At 45.6% G+C, this 25,481-nt stretch overlaps 1 protein-coding gene across 4 annotated transcripts in view; it reads right to left on the reverse strand.

The window, feature by feature from the left end:
- cibar1 (CBY1 interacting BAR domain containing 1) overlaps positions 1-24,104 on the reverse strand; it is a 42,306-nt gene extending 18,202 nt beyond the window's left edge. Inside the window, exons 1-7 of one of the 4 annotated variants that reach the window (XM_021572803.2) lie at positions 23,859-24,104; positions 23,349-23,583; positions 23,071-23,139; positions 20,055-20,156; positions 18,085-18,090; positions 17,807-17,911; positions 15,436-15,546 (exon numbers count right to left, since the gene is read on the reverse strand). In XM_021572803.2, coding sequence (XP_021428478.1) covers positions 15,436-15,546; positions 17,807-17,911; positions 18,085-18,090; positions 20,055-20,156; positions 23,071-23,139; positions 23,349-23,583; positions 23,859-23,887 — 657 coding nt within the window. In that variant the 5' untranslated portion in view covers positions 23,888-24,104. Of the gene's footprint in view, positions 1-15,435; positions 15,550-17,806; positions 17,912-18,084; positions 18,091-20,054; positions 20,157-23,070; positions 23,140-23,348; positions 23,584-23,858 lie in introns of all 4 variants that reach the window. The other 3 variants (XM_021572805.2, XM_021572802.2, XM_021572804.2) reach the window with 3 other exon arrangements.
- Between the last annotated feature and the right edge of the window lie 1,377 nt (positions 24,105-25,481).

Below are 25,481 nucleotides of genomic sequence, written 5' to 3' on the forward strand. Positions count from 1 at the left end.
ACCTCCACTGTATTCACATCCTACCTTACCTTTGTCTGTACATTATACCTTGATGCTATTTTATCGCCCCCAGAAACCTCCTTTTACTCTCTGTTCCAGACGTTCTAGACGACCAATTCTTATTGCTTTTAGTCGCACCCTTATTCTACTCCTCCTATGTTCCTCTGGCGATGTAGAGGTGAATCCAGGCCCTGCAGTGCCTAGCTCCACTCCTATTCCCCAGGCGCTCTCTTTTGACGACTTCTGTAACCGTAATAGCCTTGGTTTCATGCATGTTAACATTAGAAGCCTCCTCCCTAAGTTTGTTCTATTCACTGCTTTAGCACACTCTGCCAACCCGGATGTTCTAGCTGTGTCTGAATCCTGGCTTAGGAAGACCACCAAAAATTCAGACATTTTAATTCCAAACTACAACATTTTCAGACAAGATAGAACTGCCAAAGGGGGCGGTGTTGCAATCTACTGCAAAGATAGCCTGCAGAGTTCTGTCCTACTATCCAGGTCTGTACCCAAGCAATTTGAACTTCTACTTTTAAAAATCCACCTCTCTAAAAACAAGTCTCTCACCGTTGCCGCCTGCTATAGACCACCCTCTGCCCCCAGCTGTGCTCTGGACACCATATGTGAACTGATTGCCCCCCATCTATCTTCAGAGCTCGTGCTGCTAGTCGACCTAAACTGGAACATGCTTAACACCCCAGCCATCCTACAATCTAAACTTGATGCCCTCAATCTCACACAAATTATCAATGAACCTACCAGGTACCTCCCCAAAGCCTTAAACATGGGCACCCTCATAGATATCATCCTAACCAACTTCCCCTCTAAATACACCTCTGCTGTCTTCAACCAAGATCTCAGCGATCACTGCCTCATTGCCTGCATCCGTAATGGGTCAGCGGTCAAACGACCTCCTCTCATCACTGTAAAACGCTCCCTGAAACACTTCAGCGAGCAGGCCTTTCTAATCGACCTGGCCGGGGTATCCTGGAAGGATATTGACCTCATCCCGTCAGTAGAGGATGCCTGGATATTTTTTTTAAATGCCTTCCTAACCATCTTAAATAAACATGCCCCATTCAAGAAATTTAGAACCAGGAACAGATATAGCCCTTGGTTCTCCCCAGACCTGACTGCCCTTAACCAACACAAAAACATCCTATGGCGTTCTGCATTAGCATCGAACAGCCCCCGTGATATGCAGCTGTTCAGGGAAGCTAGAAACCATTATACACAGGCAGTTAGAAAAGCCAAGGCTAGCTTTTTCAAGCAGAAATTTGCTTCTTGCAACACTAACTCAAAAAAGTTCTGGGACACTGTAAAGTCCATGGAGAATAAGAACACCTCCTCCCAGCTGCCCACTGCACTGAAGATAGGAAACACTGTCACCACTGATAAATCCACCATAATTGAAAATTTCAATAAGCATTTTTCTACTGCTGGCCATGCTTTCCACCTGGCTACTCCTACCCCTGTCAACAGCACTGCACCCCCAACAGCAACTCGCCCAAGCCTTCCCCATTTCTCCTTCTCCCAAATCCATTCAGCTGATGTTCTGAAAGAGCTGCAAAATCTGGACCCCTACAAATCAGCCGGGCTAGACAATCTGGACCCTTTCTTTCTAAAATTATCTGCCGAAATTGTTGCCACCCCTATTACTAGCCTGTTCAACCTCTCTTTCGTGTCGTCTGAGATTCCCAAAGATTGGAAAGCAGCTGCGGTCATCCCCCTCTTCAAAGGGGGGGACACTCTTGACCCAAACTGCTACAGACCTATATCTATCCTACCATGCCTTTCTAAGGTCTTCGAAAGCCAAGTCAACAAACAGATTACCGACCATTTTGAATCTCACCATACCTTCTCTGCTATGCAATCTGGTTTCAGAGCTGGTCATGGGTGCACCTCAGCCACGCTCAAGGTCCTAAACGATATCTTAACCGCCATCGATAAGAAACATTACTGTGCAGCCGTATTCATTGATCTGGCCAAGGCTTTCGACTCTGTCAATCACCACATCCTCATCGGCAGACTCAACAGCCTTGGTTTCTCAAATGATTGCCTCGCCTGGTTCACCAACTACTTCTCTGATAGAGTTCAGTGTGTCAAATCGGAGGGTCTGTTGTCCGGACCTCTGGCAGTCTCTATGGGGGTGCCACAGGGTTCAATTCTTGGACCGACTCTCTTCTCTGTATACATCAATGAGGTCGCTCTTGCTGCTGGTGAGTCTCTGATCCACCTCTACGCAGACGACACCATTCTGTATACTTCCGGCCCTTCTTTGGACACTGTGTTAACAACCCTCCAGGCAAGCTTCAATGCCATACAACTCTCCTTCCGTGGCCTCCAATTGCTCTTAAATACAAGTAAAACTAAATGCATGCTCTTCAACCGATCGCTACCTGCACCTACCCGCCTGTCCAACATCACTACTCTGGACGGCTCTGACTTAGAATACGTGGACAACTACAAATACTTAGGTGTCTGGTTAGACTGTAAACTCTCCTTCCAGACCCATATCAAACATCTCCAATCCAAAGTTAAATCTAGAATTGGCTTCCTATTTCGCAACAAAGCATCCTTCACTCATGCTGCCAAACATACCCTTGTAAAACTGACCATCCTACCAATCCTCGACTTTGGCGATGTAATTTACAAAATAGCCTCCAATACCCTACTCAACAAATTGGATGCAGTCTATCACAGTGCAATCCGTTTTGTCACCAAAGCCCCATATACTACCCACCATTGCGACCTGTACGCTCTCGTTGGCTGGCCCTCGCTTCATACTCGTCGTCAAACCCACTGGCTCCATGTCATCTACAAGACCCTGCTAGGTAAAGTCCCCCCTTATCTCAGCTCGCTGGTCACCATAGCATCTCCCACCTGTAGCACACGCTCCAGCAGGTATATCTCTCTAGTCACCCCCAAAACCAATTCTTTCTTTGGCCGCCTCTCTTTCCAGTTCTCTGCTGCCAATGACTGGAACGAACTACAAAAATCTCTGAAACTGGAAACACTTATCTCCCTCACTAGCTTTAAGCACCAACTGTCAGAGCAGCTCACAGATTACTGCACCTGTACATAGCCCACCTATAATTTAGCCCTATCAACTACCTCTTTCCCAACTGTATTTAATTTATTTATTTATTTTGCTCCTTTGCACCCCATTATTTTTATTTCTACTTTGCACATTCTTCCATTGCAAAACTACCATTCCAGTGTTTTACTTGCTATATTGTATTTACCTTGCCACCAAGGCCTTTTTTGCCTTTACCTCCCTTCTCACCTCATTTGCTCACATTGTATATAGACTTGTTTATACTTTATTATTGACTGTATGTTTGTTTTACTCCATGTGTAACTCTGTGTTGTTGTATCTGTCGAACTGCTTTGCTTTATCTTGGCCAGGTCGCAATTGTAAATGAGAACTTGTTCTCAACTTGCCTACCTGGTTAAATAAAGGTGAAATAAATAAAAAAATTAAAAAAATGCAAGTCAATGGGTATGGAAATTGTACGGAGGAAAACAGGTTCATAATGTTACGAAACGTTCTTTACCCTTCGTGGTCGTTGCTAAGCCAAACAATGGGCCTTGTGTCATTGACGATACAAACTTTCTTCAATAGCAAAGCATCATCCTCTGCCCTTCCTTCAGGATCTGTAGCTAATCATACAATTATAAGAAAAGAAACACTATGCACACAAATGAGAAAATATTGTGCAAGCAAGGAGCCCAGTAATCAAACTGACAATCCAATTACACCTCAGTATAAAACCAACCAACCAGTTAAAAGTATGTCCCCAGAAACCACTAGGTGTGTTAATTAAGGACTCATCGGGGGAGAATGCATTCCATTCCACTAAGTCCTTGGTAGCATCCCAAATGGCAACCTATTCCCTATTTAGTGCACCACTTTTGACCAGAGCCATATGTAAAGATAGTGCACTATATAGGGAGTCATTTAGGTCAAAGCCCTTGATCAGGTCTAGCTAGAAGCTTGTTGTCATTTGTGCTCATAGAATGAATCAAATCTCCCATTGCTCACAAGGTGAGTCACTCAAACAGGTTATCCAGGGTACCAGTTTCATTTGATATGAACGGATGATGTGAATGGCAGAAAAACAAAACAAAAAGTACGGTGGGAAAGATAGCTATCTGCTGCAGAATGAACATGCTTTCATGACACAACTACTGTATAGATAGATAAAACATAGTCATTGTTGGCTTGGGTGTCAGTCAAACAGCTCAAAGCCATGGATTAACAACAGTGCTATAATGTTGGGTCGTGTCCAGTAGGGAGAAACGTTTTGAACACTGAGTGAAACCAGGGAGGCATTAAAAAATAAGAAAATGGAACACCGTTTTTGGTTCTGTTGCAACACGTTTTGCTACAGTGTTGAACATGACCCTGGTCTGCCCATTACCCCATAGCACCAGACATACTGCAGACATGGAGTAGTGGGAAGTAACCCTTAGACGCTGATCTTGGGTGGGTTTTCTATTTCCCCAACTAGTGGTTAAGGTTAAGATTGGGGGAGGGGAAGCCAAGCATCAGAACCTGTATTCACAACGCGTCTCAGAGTAGTGCTGATCTAGGATCAGGCCCCCACTGTCCTTGTTATCTGATTCATTAGGATCCACAACGCGTCTCAGAGTAGTGCTGATCTAGGATCAGGCCCCCACTGTCCATGTAATCTGATTCATTAGGATCCACAACGCGTCTCAGAGTAGTGCTGATCTAGGATCAGGCTCCCACTGTCCATGTAATCTGATTCATTAGGATCCACAACGCGTCTCAGAGTAGTACTGATCTAGGATCAGGCCCCCACTGTCCATGTAATCTGATTCATTAGGATCCACAACGCGTCTCAGAGTAGTGCTGATCTAGGATCAGGCTCCCACTGTCCATGTAATCTGATTCATTAGGATCCACAACGCGTCTCAGAGTAGTGCTGATCTAGGATCAGGCTCCCACTGTCCATGTAATCTGATTCATTAGGATCCACAACGCGTCTCAGAGTAGTGCTGATCTAGGATCAGGCCCCCACTGTCCATGTAATCTGATTCATTAGGATCCACAACGCGTCTCAGAGTAGTGCTGATCTAGGATCAGGCCCCCACTGTCCATGTAATCTGATTCATTAGGATCCACAACGCGTCTCAGAGTAGTGCTGATCTAGGATCAGGCCCCCACTGTCCATGTAATCTGATTCATTAGGATCCACAACGCGTCTCAGAGTAGTGCTGATCTAGGATCAGGCTCCCACTGTCCATGTAATCTGATTCATTAGGATCCACAACGCGTCTCAGAGTAGTGCTGATCTAGGATCAGGCTCCCACTGTCCATGTAATCTGATTCATTAGGATCCACAACGCGTCTCAGAGTAGTGCTGATCTAGGATCAGGCCCCCACTGTCCATGTAATCTGATTCATTAGGATCCACAACGCGTCTCAGAGTAGTGCTGATCTAGGATCAGGCCCCCACTGTCCATGTAATCTGATTCATTAGGATCCACAACGCGTCTCAGAGTAGTGCTGATCTAGGATCAGGCCCCCACTGTCCATGTAATCTGATTCATTAGGATCCACAACGCGTCTCAGAGTAGTGCTGATCTAGGATCAGGCTCCCACTGTCCATGTAATCTGATTCATTAGGATCCACAACGCGTCTCAGAGTTGAGAATGGAAACATTTTCCTCTTATGGGTAAAAATAAAAAGATAGGCTTTGTGAAATCTTCATGCACATTTCACTTATAACCACGAGGCTACTAAATAATCTCATTTTTATTTATTATTATTTCATTAACCTAGGCAACATCACGTTATTTCAGAGTATCGCTTTGGAGCGCAATATCACGTTGTTAAAAAAAAAAAGTGTGTGGGAAATAGAAGGCAGCCGTATAAATGAGAAGACCTTTCAAACATTATCGACTTGATGCCTACTGAAGTGATTTAGTTGTTGAACAAGACCGACGCGTGTGTTGGCACGTATAACGGTAATACTGTCATAATTCAGATTCAGTGCAATATGCCTATCACATTATTCAAAATATGAGAATTTGTAAAAAAAATAAAAAATACGAAAAAGTGTTATAACCCATACCTCCAGATCCTCCTCTTCCTCTCCTATAACCTCCAGATCCTCCTCTTCCTCTCCTATAACCTCCAGATCCTCCTCTTCCTCTCCTATAACCTCCAGATCCTCCTCTTCCTCTCCTATAACCTCCAGATCCTCCTCTTCCTCTCCTATAACCTCCAGATCCTCCTCTTCCTCTCCTATAACCTCCAGATCCTCCTCTTCCTCTCCTATAACCTCCAGATCCTCCTCTTCCTTTCCTATAACCTCCAGATCCTCCTCTTCCTCTCCTATAACCTCCAGATCCTCCTCTTCCTCTCCTATAACCTCCAGATCCTCCTCTTCCTCTCCTATAACCTCCAGATCCTCCTCTTCCTTTCCTATAACCTCCAGATCCTCCTCTTCCTCTCCTATAACCTCCAGATCCTCCCCTTCCTCTCCTATAACCTCCAGATCCTCCTCTTCCTTTCCTATAACCTCCAGATCCTCCTCTTCCTCTCCTATAACCTCCAGATCCTCCTCTTCCTCTCCTATAACCTCCAGATCCTCCTCTTCCTTTCCTATAACCTCCAGATCCTCCTCTTCCTCTCCTATAACCTCCAGATCCTCCTCTTCCTCTCCTATAACCTCAAGATCCTCCTCTTCCTCTCCTATAACCTCAAGATCCTCCTCTTCCTCTCCTATAACCCATACCTCCAGATCCTACTCTTCCTCTCCTATAACCTCCAGATCCTCCTCTTCCTCTCCTATAACCCATACATCCAGATCCTCCTCTTCCTCTCCTATAACCTCCAGATCCTCCTCGTCCTCTCCTTTAACCCATACCTCCAGATCCTCCTCTTCCTCTCCTATAACCCATACCTCCAGATCCTCCACTTCCTCTCCTATAACCCATACCTCCAGATCCTCCTCGTCCTCTCCTTTAACCCATACCTCCAGATCCTCCTCTTCCTCTCCTATAACCTCCAGATCCTCCTCTTCCTCTCCTTTAACCCATACCTCCAGATCCTCCTCTTCCTCTCCTTTAACCCATACCTCCAGATCCTCCTCTTCCTCTCCTTTAACCCATACCTCCAGATCCTCCTCTTCCTCTCCTTTAACCCATACCTCCAGATCCTCCTCTTCCTCTCCTTTAACCCATACCTCCAGATCCTCCTCTTCCTCTCCTTTAACCTCCAGATCCTCCTCTTCCTCTCCTTTAACCTCCAGATCCTCCTCTTCCTCTCCTTTAACCTCCAGATCCTCCTCTTCCTCTCCTATAACCTCCAGATCCTCCTCTTCCTCTCCTATAACCTCCAGATCCTCCTCTTCCTCTCCGATAACCTCCAGATCCTCCTCTTCCTCTCCTATAACCTCCAGATCCTCCTCTTCCTCTCCGATAACCTCCAGATCCTCCTCTTCCTCTCCTATAACCTCCAGATCCTCCTCTTCCTCTCCTATAACCTCCAGATCCTCCTCTTCCTCTCCTATAACCTCCAGATCCTCCACTTCATCTCCTATAACCTCCAGATCCTCCTCTTCCTCTCCTATAACCTCCAGATCCTCCTCTTCCTCTCCTATAACCTCCAGATCCTCCTCTTCCTCTCCTATAACCTCCAGATCCTCCTCTTCCCCTCCTATAACCTCCAGATCCTCCTCTTCCTCTCCTATAACCTTCAGATCCTCCTCTTCCTCTCCTATAACCCATACCTCCAGATCCTCCACTTCCTCTCCTATAACCCATACCTCCAGATCCTCCTCGTCCTCTCCTTTAACCCATACCTCCAGATCCTCCTCTTCCTCTCCTATAACCTCCAGATCCTCCTCTTCCTCTCCTTTAACCCATACCTCCAGATCCTCCGCTTCCTCTCCTTTAACCCATACCTCCAGATCCTCCTCTTCCTCTCCTTTAACCCATACCTCCAGATCCTCCTCTTCCTCTCCTTTAACCCATACCTCCAGATCCTCCTCTTCCTCTCCTTTAACCCATACCTCCAGATCCTCCTCTTCCTCTCCTTTAACCTCCAGATCCTCCTCTTCCTCTCCTTTAACCTCCAGATCCTCCTCTTCCTCTCCTATAACCTCCAGATCCTCCTCTTCCTCTCCTATAACCTCCAGATCCTCCTCTTCCTCTCCTATAACCTCCAGATCCTCCTCTTCCTCTCCGATAACCTCCAAATCCTCCTCTTCCTCTCCTATAACCTCCAGATCCTCCTCTTCCTCTCCTATAACCTCCAGATCCTCCTCTTCCTCTCCTATAACCTCCAGATCCTCCTCTTCCTCTCCTATAACCTCCAGATCCTCCTCTTCCTCTCCTATAACCTCCAGATCCTCCACTTCATCTCCTATAACCTCCAGATCCTCCTCTTCCTCTCCTATAACCTCCAGATCCTCCTCTTCCTCTCCTATAACCTCCAGATCCTCCTCTTCCTCTCCTATAACCTCCAGATCCTCCTCTTCCCCTCCTATAACCTCCAGATCCTCCTCTTCCTCTCCTATAACCTTCAGATCCTCCTCTTCCTCTCCTATAACCTCCAGATCCTCCTCTTCCTCTCCTATAACCTCCAGATCCTCCTCTTCCTCTCCTATAACCTCCAGATCCTCCTCTTCCTCTCCTATAACCTCCAGATCCTCCTCTTCCCCTCCTATAACCTCCAGATCCTCCTCTTCCTCTCCTATAACCTCCAGATCCTCCTCTTCCTCTCCTATAACCTCCAGATCCTCCACTTCATCTCCTATAACCTCCAGATCCTCCACTTCATCTCCTATAACCTCCAGATCCTCCTCTTCCTCTCCTATAACCTCCAGATCCTCCTCTTCCTCTCCTATAACCTCCAGATCCTCCTCTTCCTCTCCTATAACCTCCAGATCCTCCTCTTCCCCTCCTATAACCTCCAGATCCTCCTCTTCCTCTCCTATAACCTTCAGATCCTCCTCTTCCTCTCCTATAACCCATACCTCCAGATCCTCCACTTCCTCTCCTATAACCCATACCTCCAGATCCTCCTCGTCCTCTCCTTTAACCCATACCTCCAGATCCTCCTCTTCCTCTCCTATAACCTCCAGATCCTCCTCTTCCTCTCCTTTAACCCATACCTCCAGATCCTCCGCTTCCTCTCCTTTAACCCATACCTCCAGATCCTCCTCTTCCTCTCCTTTAACCCATACCTCCAGATCCTCCTCTTCCTCTCCTTTAACCCATACCTCCAGATCCTCCTCTTCCTCTCCTTTAACCCATACCTCCAGATCCTCCTCTTCCTCTCCTTTAACCTCCAGATCCTCCTCTTCCTCTCCTTTAACCTCCAGATCCTCCTCTTCCTCTCCTATAACCTCCAGATCCTCCTCTTCCTCTCCTATAACCTCCAGATCCTCCTCTTCCTCTCCTATAACCTCCAGATCCTCCTCTTCCTCTCCGATAACCTCCAAATCCTCCTCTTCCTCTCCTATAACCTCCAGATCCTCCTCTTCCTCTCCTATAACCTCCAGATCCTCCTCTTCCTCTCCTATAACCTCCAGATCCTCCTCTTCCTCTCCTATAACCTCCAGATCCTCCTCTTCCTCTCCTATAACCTCCAGATCCTCCTCTTCCTCTCCTATAACCTCCAGATCCTCCACTTCATCTCCTATAACCTCCAGATCCTCCTCTTCCTCTCCTATAACCTCCAGATCCTCCTCTTCCTCTCCTATAACCTCCAGATCCTCCTCTTCCTCTCCTATAACCTCCAGATCCTCCTCTTCCCCTCCTATAACCTCCAGATCCTCCTCTTCCTCTCCTATAACCTTCAGATCCTCCTCTTCCTCTCCTATAACCTCCAGATCCTCCTCTTCCTCTCCTATAACCTCCAGATCCTCCTCTTCCTCTCCTATAACCTCCAGATCCTCCTCTTCCTCTCCTATAACCTCCAGATCCTCCTCTTCCCCTCCTATAACCTCCAGATCCTCCTCTTCCTCTCCTATAACCTCCAGATCCTCCTCTTCCTCTCCTATAACCTCCAGATCCTCCACTTCATCTCCTATAACCTCCAGATCCTCCTCTTCCTCTCCTATAACCTCCAGATCCTCCTCTTCCTCTCCTATAACCTCCAGATCCTCCTCTTCCTCTCCTTTAACCCATACCTCCAGATCCTCCTCTTCCTCTCCTTTAACCCATACCTCCAGATCCTCCTCTTCCTCTCCTTTAACCCATACCTCCAGATCCTCCTCTTCCTCTCCTTTAACCCATACCTCCAGATCCTCCTCTTCCTCTCCTTTAACCCATACCTCCAGATCCTCCTCTTCCTCTCCTTTAACCTCCAGATCCTCCTCTTCCTTTCCTATAACCTCCAGATCCTCCTCTTCCTCTCCTTTAACCTCCAGATCCTCCTCTTCCTCTCCTATAACCTCCAGATCCTCCCCTTCCTCTCCTATAACCTCCAGATCCTCCCCTTCCTCTCCTATAACCTCCAGATCCTCCTCTTCCTTTACTATAACCTCCAGATCCTCCTCTTCCTCTCCTATAACCTCCAGATCCTCCTCTTCCTCTCCTATAACCTCCAGATCCTCCTCTTCCTTTCCTATAACCTCCAGATCCTCCTCTTCCTCTCCTATAACCTCCAGATCCTCCTCTTCCTCTCCTATAACCTCAAGATCCTCCTCTTCCTCTCCTATAACCTCAAGATCCTCCTCTTCCTCTCCTATAACCCATACCTCCAGATCCTACTCTTCCTCTCCTATAACCTCCAGATCCTCCTCTTCCTCTCCTATAACCCATACATCCAGATCCTCCTCTTCCTCTCCTATAACCTCCAGATCCTCCTCGTCCTCTCCTTTAACCCATACCTCCAGATCCTCCTCTTCCTCTCCTATAACCCATACCTCCAGATCCTCCTCTTCCTCTCCTTTAACCCATACCTCCAGATCCTCCTCTTCCTCTCCTTTAACCTCCAGATCCTCCTCTTCCTTTCCTATAACCTCCAGATCCTCCTCTTCCTCTCCTTTAACCTCCAGATCCTCCTCTTCCTCTCCTATAACCTCCAGATCCTCCCCTTCCTCTCCTATAACCTCCAGATCCTCCTCTTCCTTTACTATAACCTCCAGATCCTCCTCTTCCTCTCCTATAACCTCCAGATCCTCCTCTTCCTCTCCTATAACCTCCAGATCCTCCTCTTCCTTTCCTATAACCTCCAGATCCTCCTCTTCCTCTCCTATAACCTCCAGATCCTCCTCTTCCTCTCCTATAACCTCAAGATCCTCCTCTTCCTCTCCTATAACCTCAAGATCCTCCTCTTCCTCTCCTATAACCCATACCTCCAGATCCTACTCTTCCTCTCCTATAACCTCCAGATCCTCCTCTTCCTCTCCTATAACCCATACATCCAGATCCTCCTCTTCCTCTCCTATAACCTCCAGATCCTCCTCGTCCTCTCCTTTAACCCATACCTCCAGATCCTCCTCTTCCTCTCCTATAACCCATACCTCCAGATCCTCCACTTCCTCTCCTATAACCCATACCTCCAGATCCTCCTCGTCCTCTCCTTTAACCCATACCTCCAGATCCTCCTCTTCCTCTCCTATAACCTCCAGATCCTCCTCTTCCTCTCCTTTAACCCATACCTCCAGATCCTCCTCTTCCTCTCCTTTAACCCATACCTCCAGATCCTCCTCTTCCTCTCCTTTAACCCATACCTCCAGATCCTCCTCTTCCTCTCCTTTAACCCATACCTCCAGATCCTCCTCTTCCTCTCCTTTAACCCATACCTCCAGATCCTCCTCTTCCTCTCCTTTAACCTCCAGATCCTCCTCTTCCTCTCCTTTAACCTCCAGATCCTCCTCTTCCTCTCCTTTAACCTCCAGATCCTCCTCTTCCTCTCCTATAACCTCCAGATCCTCCTCTTCCTCTCCTATAACCTCCAGATCCTCCTCTTCCTCTCCGATAACCTCCAGATCCTCCTCTTCCTCTCCTATAACCTCCAGATCCTCCTCTTCCTCTCCGATAACCTCCAGATCCTCCTCTTCCTCTCCTATAACCTCCAGATCCTCCTCTTCCTCTCCTATAACCTCCAGATCCTCCTCTTCCTCTCCTATAACCTCCAGATCCTCCACTTCATCTCCTATAACCTCCAGATCCTCCTCTTCCTCTCCTATAACCTCCAGATCCTCCTCTTCCTCTCCTATAACCTCCAGATCCTCCTCTTCCTCTCCTATAACCTCCAGATCCTCCTCTTCCCCTCCTATAACCTCCAGATCCTCCTCTTCCTCTCCTATAACCTTCAGATCCTCCTCTTCCTCTCCTATAACCCATACCTCCAGATCCTCCACTTCCTCTCCTATAACCCATACCTCCAGATCCTCCTCGTCCTCTCCTTTAACCCATACCTCCAGATCCTCCTCTTCCTCTCCTATAACCTCCAGATCCTCCTCTTCCTCTCCTTTAACCCATACCTCCAGATCCTCCTCTTCCTCTCCTTTAACCCATACCTCCAGATCCTCCTCTTCCTCTCCTTTAACCCATACCTCCAGATCCTCCTCTTCCTCTCCTTTAACCCATACCTCCAGATCCTCCTCTTCCTCTCCTTTAACCCATACCTCCAGATCCTCCTCTTCCTCTCCTTTAACCTCCAGATCCTCCTCTTCCTCTCCTTTAACCTCCAGATCCTCCTCTTCCTCTCCTATAACCTCCAGATCCTCCTCTTCCTCTCCTATAACCTCCAGATCCTCCTCTTCCTCTCCTATAACCTCCAGATCCTCCTCTTCCTCTCCGATAACCTCCAAATCCTCCTCTTCCTCTCCTATAACCTCCAGATCCTCCTCTTCCTCTCCTATAACCTCCAGATCCTCCTCTTCCTCTCCTATAACCTCCAGATCCTCCTCTTCCTCTCCTATAACCTCCAGATCCTCCTCTTCCTCTCCTATAACCTCCAGATCCTCCACTTCATCTCCTATAACCTCCAGATCCTCCTCTTCCTCTCCTATAACCTCCAGATCCTCCTCTTCCTCTCCTATAACCTCCAGATCCTCCTCTTCCTCTCCTATAACCTCCAGATCCTCCTCTTCCCCTCCTATAACCTCCAGATCCTCCTCTTCCTCTCCTATAACCTTCAGATCCTCCTCTTCCTCTCCTATAACCTCCAGATCCTCCTCTTCCTCTCCTATAACCTCCAGATCCTCCTCTTCCTCTCCTATAACCTCCAGATCCTCCTCTTCCTCTCCTATAACCTCCAGATCCTCCTCTTCCCCTCCTATAACCTCCAGATCCTCCTCTTCCTCTCCTATAACCTCCAGATCCTCCTCTTCCTCTCCTATAACCTCCAGATCCTCCACTTCATCTCCTATAACCTCCAGATCCTCCTCTTCCTCTCCTATAACCTCCAGATCCTCCTCTTCCTCTCCTATAACCTCCAGATCCTCCTCTTCCTCTCCTTTAACCCATACCTCCAGATCCTCCTCTTCCTCTCCTTTAACCCATACCTCCAGATCCTCCTCTTCCTCTCCTTTAACCCATACCTCCAGATCCTCCTCTTCCTCTCCTTTAACCCATACCTCCAGATCCTCCTCTTCCTCTCCTTTAACCCATACCTCCAGATCCTCCTCTTCCTCTCCTTTAACCTCCAGATCCTCCTCTTCCTCTCCTTTAACCTCCAGATCCTCCTCTTCCTCTCCTTTAACCTCCAGATCCTCCTCTTCCTCTCCTATAACCTCCAGATCCTCCTCTTCCTCTCCTATAACCTCCAGATCCTCCTCTTCCTCTCCGATAACCTCCAGATCCTCCTCTTCCTCTCCTATAACCTCCAGATCCTCCTCTTCCTCTCCGATAACCTCCAGATCCTCCTCTTCCTCTCCTATAACCTCCAGATCCTCCTCTTCCTCTCCTATAACCTCCAGATCCTCCTCTTCCTCTCCTATAACCTCCAGATCCTCCACTTCATCTCCTATAACCTCCAGATCCTCCTCTTCCTCTCCTATAACCTCCAGATCCTCCTCTTCCTCTCCTATAACCTCCAGATCCTCCTCTTCCTCTCCTATAACCTCCAGATCCTCCTCTTCCCCTCCTATAACCTCCAGATCCTCCTCTTCCTCTCCTATAACCTTCAGATCCTCCTCTTCCTCTCCTATAACCCATACCTCCAGATCCTCCACTTCCTCTCCTATAACCCATACCTCCAGATCCTCCTCGTCCTCTCCTTTAACCCATACCTCCAGATCCTCCTCTTCCTCTCCTATAACCTCCAGATCCTCCTCTTCCTCTCCTTTAACCCATACCTCCAGATCCTCCTCTTCCTCTCCTTTAACCCATACCTCCAGATCCTCCTCTTCCTCTCCTTTAACCCATACCTCCAGATCCTCCTCTTCCTCTCCTTTAACCCATACCTCCAGATCCTCCTCTTCCTCTCCTTTAACCTCCAGATCCTCCTCTTCCTCTCCTTTAACCTCCAGATCCTCCTCTTCCTCTCCTTTAACCTCCAGATCCTCCTCTTCCTCTCCTATAACCTCCAGATCCTCCTCTTCCTCTCCTATAACCTCCAGATCCTCCTCTTCCTCTCCTATAACCTCCAGATCCTCCTCTTCCTCTCCGATAACCTCCAGATCCTCCTCTTCCTCTCCTATAACCTCCAGATCCTCCTCTTCCTCTCCTATAACCTCCAGATCCTCCTCTTCCTCTCCTATAACCTCCAGATCCTCCTCTTCCTCTCCTATAACCTCCAGATCCTCCTCTTCCTCTCCTATAACCTCCAGATCCTCCACTTCATCTCCTATAACCTCCAGATCCTCCTCTTCCTCTCCTATAACCTCCAGATCCTCCTCTTCCTCTCCTATAACCTCCAGATCCTCCTCTTCCTCTCCTATAACCTCCAGATCCTCCTCTTCCCCTCCTATAACCTCCAGATCCTCCTCTTCCTCTCCTATAACCTTCAGATCCTCCTCTTCCTCTCCTATAACCTCCAGATCCTCCTCTTCCTCTCCTATAACCTCCAGATCCTCCTCTTCCTCTCCTATAACCTCCAGATCCTCCTCTTCCTCTCCTATAACCTCCAGATCCTCCTCTTCCCCTCCTATAACCTCCAGATCCTCCTCTTCCTCTCCTATAACCTCCAGATCCTCCTCTTCCTCTCCTATAACCTCCAGATCCTCCACTTCATCTCCTATAACCTCCAGATCCTCCTCTTCCTCTCCTATAACCTCCAGATCCTCCTCTTCCTCTCCTATAACCTCCAGATCCTCCTCTTCCTCTCCTATAACCTCCAGATCCTCCTCTTCCCCTCCTATAACCTCCAGATCCTCCTCTTCCTCTCCTATAACCTTCAGATCCTCCTCTTCCTCTCCTATAACCTCCAGATCCTCCTCTTCCTCTCCTATAACTCATACCTCCAGATCCTCCTCTTCCTCTCCTATAACCCTTACCTCCAGATCCCCCTCTTCGTCTACGTTGTGTATGCTCTGGTAAGCTGTGGTGTACGCCTCCAACGCCTTAGCATGGAACGACATCTCCACCGTCAAAAACTCCCCAAAGATCTTCTACAGGGAGAGAGAGGAGAGTAAGAACAGTATCACAATACCTGACCACTGTGACTGACCAAAACTTAAGGAAATCTTTGACTATGTACAGACTCAGTGAGCATAGCCTTGCTATTGAGAAAGGCCGCCGTAGGCAGACATGGCTCTCAAGAGAAGAGAGGCTATGTGCTCACTGCCCACAAAATGAGGTGGAAACTGAGCTGCACTTCCTAACCTCATGCCCAATGTATGACCATATTAGAGGCACATACAGTGCCTTGCGAAAGTATTCGGCCCCCTTGAACTTTGCGACCTTTTGCCACATTTCAGGCTTCAAACAAAGATATAAAACTGTATTTTTTGTGAAGAATCAACAACAAGTGGGACACAATCATGAAGTGGAACGACATTTATTGGATATTTAAAACTTTTTTAGCAAATCAAAAACTGAAAAATTGGGCGTGCAAAATTATTCAGCCCCCTTAAGTTAATACTTTGTAGAGCCACCTTTTGCTGTGATTACAGCTGTAAGTCGCTTGGGGTATGTCTCTATCAGTTTTGCACATCGAGAGACTGACATTTTTTCCCATTCCTCCTTGCAAAACAGCTCGAGCTCAGTGAGGTTGGATGGAGAGCATTTGTGAACAGCAGTTTTCAGTTCTTTCCACAGATTCTCGATTGGATTCAGGTCTGGACTTTGACTTGGCCATTCTAACACCTGGATGTGTTTATTTTTGAACCATTCCATTGTAGATTTAGCTTTGTTTTGGATCATTGTCTTGTTGGAAGACAAATCTCCGTCCCAGTCTCAGGTCTTTTGCAGACTCCATCAGGTTTTCTTCCAGAATGGTCCTGTATTTGGCTCCATCCATCTTCCCATCAATTTTAACCATCTTCCCTGTCCCTGCTGAAGAAAAGCAGGCCCAAACCATGATGCTGCCACCACCATGTTTGACAGTGGGGATGGTGTGTTCAGCTGTGTTGCTTTTACGCCAAACATAACGTTTTGCATTGTTGCCAAAAAGTTCAATTTTGGTTTCATCTGACCAGAGCACCTTCTTCCACATGTTTGGTGTGTCTCCCAGGTGGCTTGTGGCAAACTTTAAACAACACTTTTTATGGATATCTTTAAGAAATGGCTTTCTTCTTGCCACTCTTCCATAAAGGCCAGATTTGTGCAATATACAACTGATTGTTGTCCTATGGACAGAGTCTCCCACCTCAGCTGTAGATCTCTGTAGTTCATCCAGAGTGATCATGGGCCTCTTGGCTGCATCTCTGATCAGTCTTCTCCTTGTATGAGCTGAAAGTTTAGAGGGACGGCCAGGTCTTGGTAGATTTGCAGTGGTCTGATACTCCTTCCATTTCAATATTATCGCTTGCACAGTGCTCCTTGGGATGTTTAAAGCTTGGGAAATCTTTTTGTATCCAAATCCGGCTTTAAACTTCTTCACAACAGTATCTCGGACCTGCCTGGTGTGTTCCTTGTTCTTCATGATGCTCTCTGCGCTTTTAACGGACCTCTGAGACTATCACAGTGCAGGTGCATTTATACGGAGACTTGATTACACACAGGTGGATTTTATTTATCATCATTAGTCATTTTGGTCAACATTGGATCATTCAGAGATCCTCACTGAACTTCTGGAGACAGTTTGCTGCACTGAAAGTAAAGGGGCTGAATAATTTTGCACGCCCAATCTTTCAGTTTTTGATTTGTTAAAAAAGTTTGAAATATCCAATAAATGTCGTTCCACTTCATGATTGTGTCCCACTTGTTGTTGATTCTTCACAAAAAAATACAGTTTTATATCTTTCTGTTTGAAGCCTGAAATGTGGCAAAAGGTCGCAAAGTTCAAGGGGGCCGAATACTTTCGCAAGGCACTGTATTTCACTCAGATTACACAGACCCACAAATAACTCGAAAACAAACCCAATTTTGATAAACTCCCATATCTACTGGGTGAAACAACACAGTGTGCCATCACAGCAGCAAGATTTGTGACCTGTTGCCACGAGAAAAGGGCAACCAGTGAAGAACAAACACCATTGTAAATCCAACCCATATTTATGTTTATTTTCACTTTTGTTCTTTAACTATTTGCACATAATATTACATTTATAATGTCTTTATTGTTTTGGAACTTTTGTGAGTGTCATGTTCACTGTTAATATGTATTGTTTATTTAACTTTGTTTATCTACCTCACTTGCTTTGGCAATGTTAACATATGTTTCCCATGCCCATAAATCCCTTCAATTGAAATTGAGAGATAGACCTTGATATCTTGTATTTTCTGCTTTTCAAACGCGTCTATTGTCTCCTCCAGTTGTCGTGTCGTGCGCGTGGCGTCCATCGTGGCTCTCTGCAGGTCGCTTTCAGCCTGTTGTCATGACGACACAATGCGACACGTAACATACACTTCAAATCATATTCATAAATGGCTATTTGACTAAATAAATATGTCTCGGATAAAGAGATTTGTTGAAATAAATGACTATACTGGACCGCCATCATACAAAACCAGAGCTCCAGAATCAGAAGACAGACACCCACCTGGGACTGTTGGTATCATTAAGGGATTTAGGACATGAGCATCTTTCACCTGTCTTTAATATAGTTATGAATAACAGTGACAGCAATCAACATACTAGTGTTTAGTCTCATCCCATTGACCTTACTAGTGTTTAGTCTCATCCCAATGACCTTACTAGTGTTTAGTCTCATCCCATTGACCTTACTAGTCTCATCCCATTGACCTTACTAGTGTTTAGTCTCATCCCATTGACCTTACTACTCTCATCCCATTGACCTTACTAGTGTTTAGTCTCATCCCATTGACCTTACTACTCTCATCCCATTGACCTTACTAGTGTTTAGTCTCATCCCATTGACCTTACTACTCTCATCCCATTGACCTTACTAGTGTTTAGTCTCATCCCATTGACCTTACTAGTCTCATCCCATTGACCTTACTAGTGTTTAGTCTCATCCCATTGACCTTACTACTCTCATCCCATTGACCTTACTAGTGTTTAGTCTCATCCCATTGACCTTACTACTCTCATCCCATTGACCTTACTAGTGTTTAGTCTCATCCCATTGACCTTACTACTCTCATCCCATTGACCTTACTAGTGTTTAGTCTCATCCCAATGACCTTACTAGTGTTTAGTCTCATCCCATTGAGCTTACTAGTCTCATCCCATTGACCTTACTAGTGTTTAGTCTCATCCCATTGACCTTACTACTCTCATCCCATTGACCTTACTAGTGTTTAGTCTCATCCCATTGACCTTACTACTCTCATCCCATTGACCTTACTAGTGTTTAGTCTCATCCCATTGACCTTACTACTCTCATCCCATTGACCTTACTAGTGTTTAGTCTCATCCCATTGACCTTACTAGTGTTTAGTCTCATCCCATTGACCTTACTAGTGTTTAGTCTCATCCCATTGACCTTACTAGTGTTTAGTCTCATCCCATTGACCTTACTAGTGTTTAGTCTCATCCCATTGACCTTACTACTCTCATCCCATTGACCTTACTAGTGTTTAGTCTCATCCCATTGACCTTACTACTCTCATCCCATTGACCTTACTAGTGTTTAGTCTCATCCCAATGACCTTACTAGTGTTTAGTCTCATCCCATTGAGCTTACTAGTCTCATCACAACTTCAAACATCTGCTATCTGAGCAGCTAACAGATCGCTGCAGCTGTACATAGTCAATCGGTAAATAACCCACCCAATTTTACCTACCTCATCCCCATACTGTTTTTATTTATTTACTTTTCTGCTCTTTTGCACACCAGTATCTCTACCTGCACATGACCATCTGATCATTTATCACTCCAGTGTTAATCTGCTAAATTGTAATTATTCGCCTACCTCCTCATGCCTTTTGCACACAATGTATATAGACTCCTTTTGTTTTCTACTGTGTTATTGACTTGTTAATTGTTTACCATGTGTAACTCTGTGTTGTCTGTTCACACTGCTTTGCTTTATCTTGGCCAGGTTGCAGTTGTAAATGAGAACTTGTTCTCAACTAGCCTACCTGGTTAAATAAAGGTGAATTAAAAATAAATAAAATAAAAATCCCATTGACCTTACTAGTCTCATCCCAATGACTTTACTAGTCTCATCCCATTGACTTTACTAGTGTTTAGTCTCATCCCATTGACCTTACTGGTGTTTAGTCTCATCCCATTGACCTTACTAGTGTTTAGTCTCATCCCAATGACCTTACTAGTCTCATCCCATTGACCTTACTAGTCTTTAGTCTCATCCCATTGACCTTACTAGTGTTTAGTCTCATCCCAATGACCTTACTAGTCTCATCCCATTGACCTTACTAGTGTTTAGTCTCATCCCATTGACCTTACTAGTGTTTAGTCTCATCCCATTGACCTTACTAGTGTTTAGTCTCATCCCATTGACACACACATGCATACACCATAACAATGTAGCCTAAAACATGATTGGTGTAAAGGGCTGATAGGTGAGAGAGCAATAAGGATACAATGATCTGTCTGTCAGAGGGGTTTCTCTGTCTCATTCTCTCCAGCTGCTGCATCTGTTTAGACTCCCTGTTCCTGGCACTCTGACTGGTCTTCAGGTCCTCCTGTCAATCAGAGGTGCATGTTGAGGTAGCTGGGGTTAGTGTCTCAAATCACACCCTATTCCCTGTATAGTGCACTAGTTTTGACCAGGAATCTATGGGTGCTGGACAACAGTAGTGAACTATATAAGGGAATATGGTGTCATTTGGGACCCACTTTATACATATTTCAATAAATTACGATTTAAATTCAAATCAAAGCAAGATCCAATCAACTGTAGAATACAGCCAGTTCACAGTAAGATCCAACCAACTGTAGAATACAGCCAGGTCACAGTAAGATCCAACCAACTGTAGAATAGAGCCAGGTCACAGTAAGATCCAACCAACTGTAGAATACAGCCAGGTCACAGTAAGATCCAACCAACTGTAGAATACAGCCAGGTCACAGTAAGATCCAACCAACTGTAGAATACAGCCAGGTCACAGTAAGATCCAACCAACTGTAGAATACAGCCAGGTCACAGTAAGATCCAACCAACTGTAGAATACAGCCAGGTCACAGTAAGATCCAACCAACTGTAGAATACAGCCAGGTCACAGTAAGATCCAACCAACTGTAGAATACAGCCAGGTCACAGTAAGATCCAACCAACTGTAGAATACAGCCAGGTCACAGTAAGATCCAATCAACTGTAGAATACAGCCAGGTCACAGTAAGATCCAACCAACTGTAGAATACAGCCAGGTCACAGTAAGATCCAACCAACTGTAGAATACAGCCAGGTCACAGTAAGATCCAATCAACTGTAGAATACAGCCAGGTCACAGTAAGATCCAACCAACTGTAGAATACAGCCAGGTCACAGTAAGATCCAATCAACTGTAGAATACAGCCAGGTCACAGTAAAATCCAACCAACTGTAGAATACAACCAGGTCACAGTAAAACATGGATTTAAATGAATCACCAACATAATGGGTCAATCATATAAAAGTGGTAAATTGCATGAAGTTTTAAATGCATTGTCATTACTACAGTGTGGTGCCAGGTCAACAACCTGTCCTACAACGTTGAGGAAGCCTATAGGGAGGTCAGAGACCTGGCCGTGCGGTGCCAGGACAAGCATTTCACTGATAGTCTACACCTGTTTACGAAGCATGTGACAATTAAAATGTTATTTGAGGAATCTAATTTCATTGGTCCTCAACTCATGGCTCAGTTTCATTCAGGGTAAGCGGAGTTAGCCGTGTGCTAGCCTGCCCCAGAACAGGACCGCTCTGAAGGATTTGTTGCCATAGAAATGTACCTGGCTAAAAGGTGAGCCACTTTCATATGACCGCTTATCCCGAGTTGAACTCAGAGTTGACCAAAGTTACCTTGCTAACTCCTCAAACCTGCTCGTATGATACCCCTCCGGTGTGCAACAGACTTTCTTTTTTTTTTTATAGTGCACTAGTTTTGACCAGGAATCTATGGGTGCTGGACAACAGTAGTGAACTATATAAGGGAATATGGTGTCATTTAGGACCCACTTTATACATATTTCAATAAATTACGATTTAAATTCAAATCAAAGCAAGATCCAATCAACTGTAGAATACAGCCAGGTCACAGTAAGATCCAACCAACTGTAGAATACAGCCAGGTCACAGTAAGATCCAACCAACTGTAGAATACAGCCAGGTCACAGTAAGATCCAACCAACTGTAGAATACAGCCAGGTCACAGTAAGATCCAACCAAATGTAGAATACAGCCAGGTCACAGTAAGATCCAACCAACTGTAGAATACAGCCAGGTCACAGTAAGATCCAACCAACTGTAGAATACAGCCAGGTCACAGTAAGATCCAACCAACTGTAGAATACAGCCAGGTCACAGTAAGATCCAACCAACTGTAGAATACAGCCAGGTCACAGTAAGATCCAACCAACTGTAGAATACAGCCAGGTCACAGTAAGATCCAACCAACTGTAGAATACAGCCAGGTCACAGTAAGATCCAATCAACTGTAGAATACAGCCAGGTCACAGTAAGATCCAACCAACTGTAGAATACAGCCAGGTCACAGTAAGATCCAATCAACTGTAGAATACAGCCAGGTCACAGTAAGATCCAACCAACTGTAGAATACAGCCAGGTCACAGTAAGATCCAATCAACTGTAGAATACAGCCAGGTCACAGTAAGATCCAACCAACTGTAGAATACAGCCAGGTCACAGTAAGATCCAATCAACTGTAGAATACAGCCAGGTCACAGTAAGATCCAACCAACTGTAGAATACAGCCAGGTCACAGTAAGATCCAATCAACTGTAGAATACAGCCAGGTCACAGTAAAATCCAACCAACTGTAGAATACAACCAGGTCACAGTAAAACATGGATTTAAATGAATCACCAACATAATGGGTCAATCATATAAAAGTGGTAAATTGCATGAAGTTTTAAATGCATTGTCATTACTACAGTGTGGTGCCAGGTCAACAACCTGTCCTACAACGTTGAGGAAGCCTATAGGGAGGTCAGAGACCTGGCCGTGCGGTGCCAGGACAAGCATTTCACTGATAGTCTACACCTGTTTACGAAGCATGTGACAATTAAAATGTTATTTGAGGAATCTAATTTCATTGGTCCTCAACTCATGGCTCAGTTTCATTCAGGGTAAGCGGAGTTAGCCGTGTGCTAGCCTGCCCCAGAACAGGACCGCTCTGAAGGATTTGTTGCCATAGAAATGTACCTGGCTAAAAGGTGAGCCACTTTCATATGACCGCTTATCCCGAGTTGAACTCAGAGTTGACCAAAGTTACCTTGCTAACTCCTCAAACCTGCTCGTATGATACCCCTCCGGTGTGCAACAGACTTTCTGTTCTGTTGACACAACAAGATAGAGGATAACTGTCATCCAAAACAGTAGGCCAGAACAGAAAAACGACCAGCAGTCTTATCCAAATATGGGAAAGGACTGTATCTTACCCTTTTAAGTTTAACAACACTTCCATAGCTTTTCAAAGGCTCTACCACTTTGGCTTCAAGCCTCTCCACCTGCAAATACATTGGGAATATCAAAGTTACTTAGTTAATCGATTCCTGAGAGGATTTGAAATCATAGGTAGCTAGATTAGAATATAAAAATACCTGCAGATGAAACATTATCAATAGAAGTCTGTACTATTTTCAATAACAACCATATTTATATAATGTATCCATTTTGATTGAAAATGATAAGACAATATTATGGTGCGTAGGCTTACCTCTGCTTGACGATAATCCTGAACTTTGGCAAGGTTGTCTGCAAACTGTTTCATACCCCTCTGCAGATTTGGCGTTTCTGTCTCCGCATAGATGCTGATCTCTCTGACCAGTAGGTCTGCCTTGTCCCGTAACCTCGCCGTTTTACGCACGTAGGCGGCGAACAGTTGGCACATCTCTCCAAAGTGCTTCTCCGTGTTGGTGATGTTCTCCTGGATCTGTCTGGTCTGGCTGTCTCTGTGATGGGAACATCCGGGTAACTTTAGCTAGCTAGCTAACCTGGTTAAAGTTAACTGAAGTTACATAGCTAGACAAACTATCATATAAACACTGATATCAAGCTAAAAGTTTAACGCAATAGCTAGCCAGCTGGTTCAATAATTGAAGAGAAGGTTAGCTAACTAACAAATCACTAAACAGTTATATAAATCAAGAATTCTGCACGATGTCTAACGTCTTTACGAAAGCTAACGTTAGTTTGCTCTGTCTTGCAAGTTGTAAACATGCCTTACCTTGCCCTTGCATCCGGAGTCCGGCTCATAACTGCAGAGTAAAAAGTGGTAATGCGATCCGGTATAAAACAATGCTACGATGCAGATAAGCTTCTGATCCAGCAGTTAGGTAACGTTAGCTAGCTAACGGGTGAGTGGGATTGATTTGCTCGTGTAATAAGCTAGCAAGCTTCACGTCCGGGAGCCGTTTCCATGGAGATGATTCTTTCCGGTAGAGTATGATGGGAAATGGAGGCACCCACGAGGAGCTCTGTCACTACCTACATTTTATGGACATCAGAGGGCGTCTAGAGGGCGTGTGGTCTGTCTAGAGCACATATGTCAGAGTCAAGGCCCGCGGGCCACATCCGGCCCGCAAGAAGGTTTTTTACGGCCCCTGGGATGATCTTGATTTATTATTAGAACCGGCCCGCAGCAAGCCGGCAGCCCGCAGATCTTTTACACGCACCAATACTACATTTCCCACAATGCAAAGGTGACGCACCGAGCAGTAGGCTGCTTCATTTCAATATTTATTGGCACAGCAGTCGTCAGCATCACAGTAAAATTAACTTTCAGATACCCATCAAAAATGGCAAAACGGAAGGTGGATACTGAGAACCGGGGGTTTCAAACAAGGTGGGAGTCGGAGTATATGTTCACGAAGGTAGCTGGAAAACCTGTGTGTCTTCTGTGTGGAGAAAGTGTGGCGGTACTGAAAGAGTATAATCTGAGACGACATTATGAAACGAAACACGCGGACAAAAACAAGAATATGGACATGGAACAAAGGCTACAAAAGGCCAGTTTTATTTTGGCAGAAGAGATCGCTAAATCAGCCCGGCCATTTACGGAGGGGGATTTCATCAAAAACTGCATGATTAAAGTTTGTGACGAAGTTTGCCCAGAAAAAAGGCAACTCTTTTTAAATGTGAGTCTGAGCAGAAACACCATTGCCGAGAGAGTAGACCAGTTGTCCATCAATCTAAAAGAGCAGCTTGTGAAAAAGGGAAAAGATTTTATTGCATATTCCTTGGCTGTGGATGAGAGCACCGACATTTCTGACATTGCCCAGTTGTCAATTTTCATCCGCGGAGTGGACTCCAACCTAAGCGTGACAGAGGAGTTTTTGGCTTTACGTCCTATGCATGGCACAACTACGGGGCATGATTTGTATGAAGAGGTGTCAAGATGTGTAAATGAGATGGAGCTGCCTTGGGAAAAACTCGTGGGTTTGACAACCGACGGAGCACCTGCGATGTGTGGACACAGGAGCGGACTGGTGGCGAAGATACGGGAAAAGATGCAAGAGGAAAACGCGACAGGTGAGCTGACAGCTTATCATTGTATCATACACCAGGAAGCGTTGTGCGGTAAAGCCTTGAAAATGGAGCATGTAATGAGCATCATCACGCGCACAGTTAACTTTATCAGAGCCAAAGGTTTGAATCACCGCCAGTTCAAGGCATTTCTGACGGAGTTAGAAACGGAGCATGGTGATTTGCCTTATCACACAGAGGTGCGATGGCTAAGCCAGGGAAAGGTGCTTCAAAGATGTTTCGAGCTTCGTGAGGAGATTTGTCTGTTCTTGGACAGCAAAGGGAAAGACACAACACAACTCCGAGACGAAATGTTTCTGTGTGA

Source organism: Oncorhynchus mykiss, chromosome 18 (assembly GCF_013265735.2).
Source record: "Oncorhynchus mykiss isolate Arlee chromosome 18, USDA_OmykA_1.1, whole genome shotgun sequence".
NCBI lineage: Eukaryota > Metazoa > Chordata > Actinopteri > Salmoniformes > Salmonidae > Oncorhynchus > Oncorhynchus mykiss.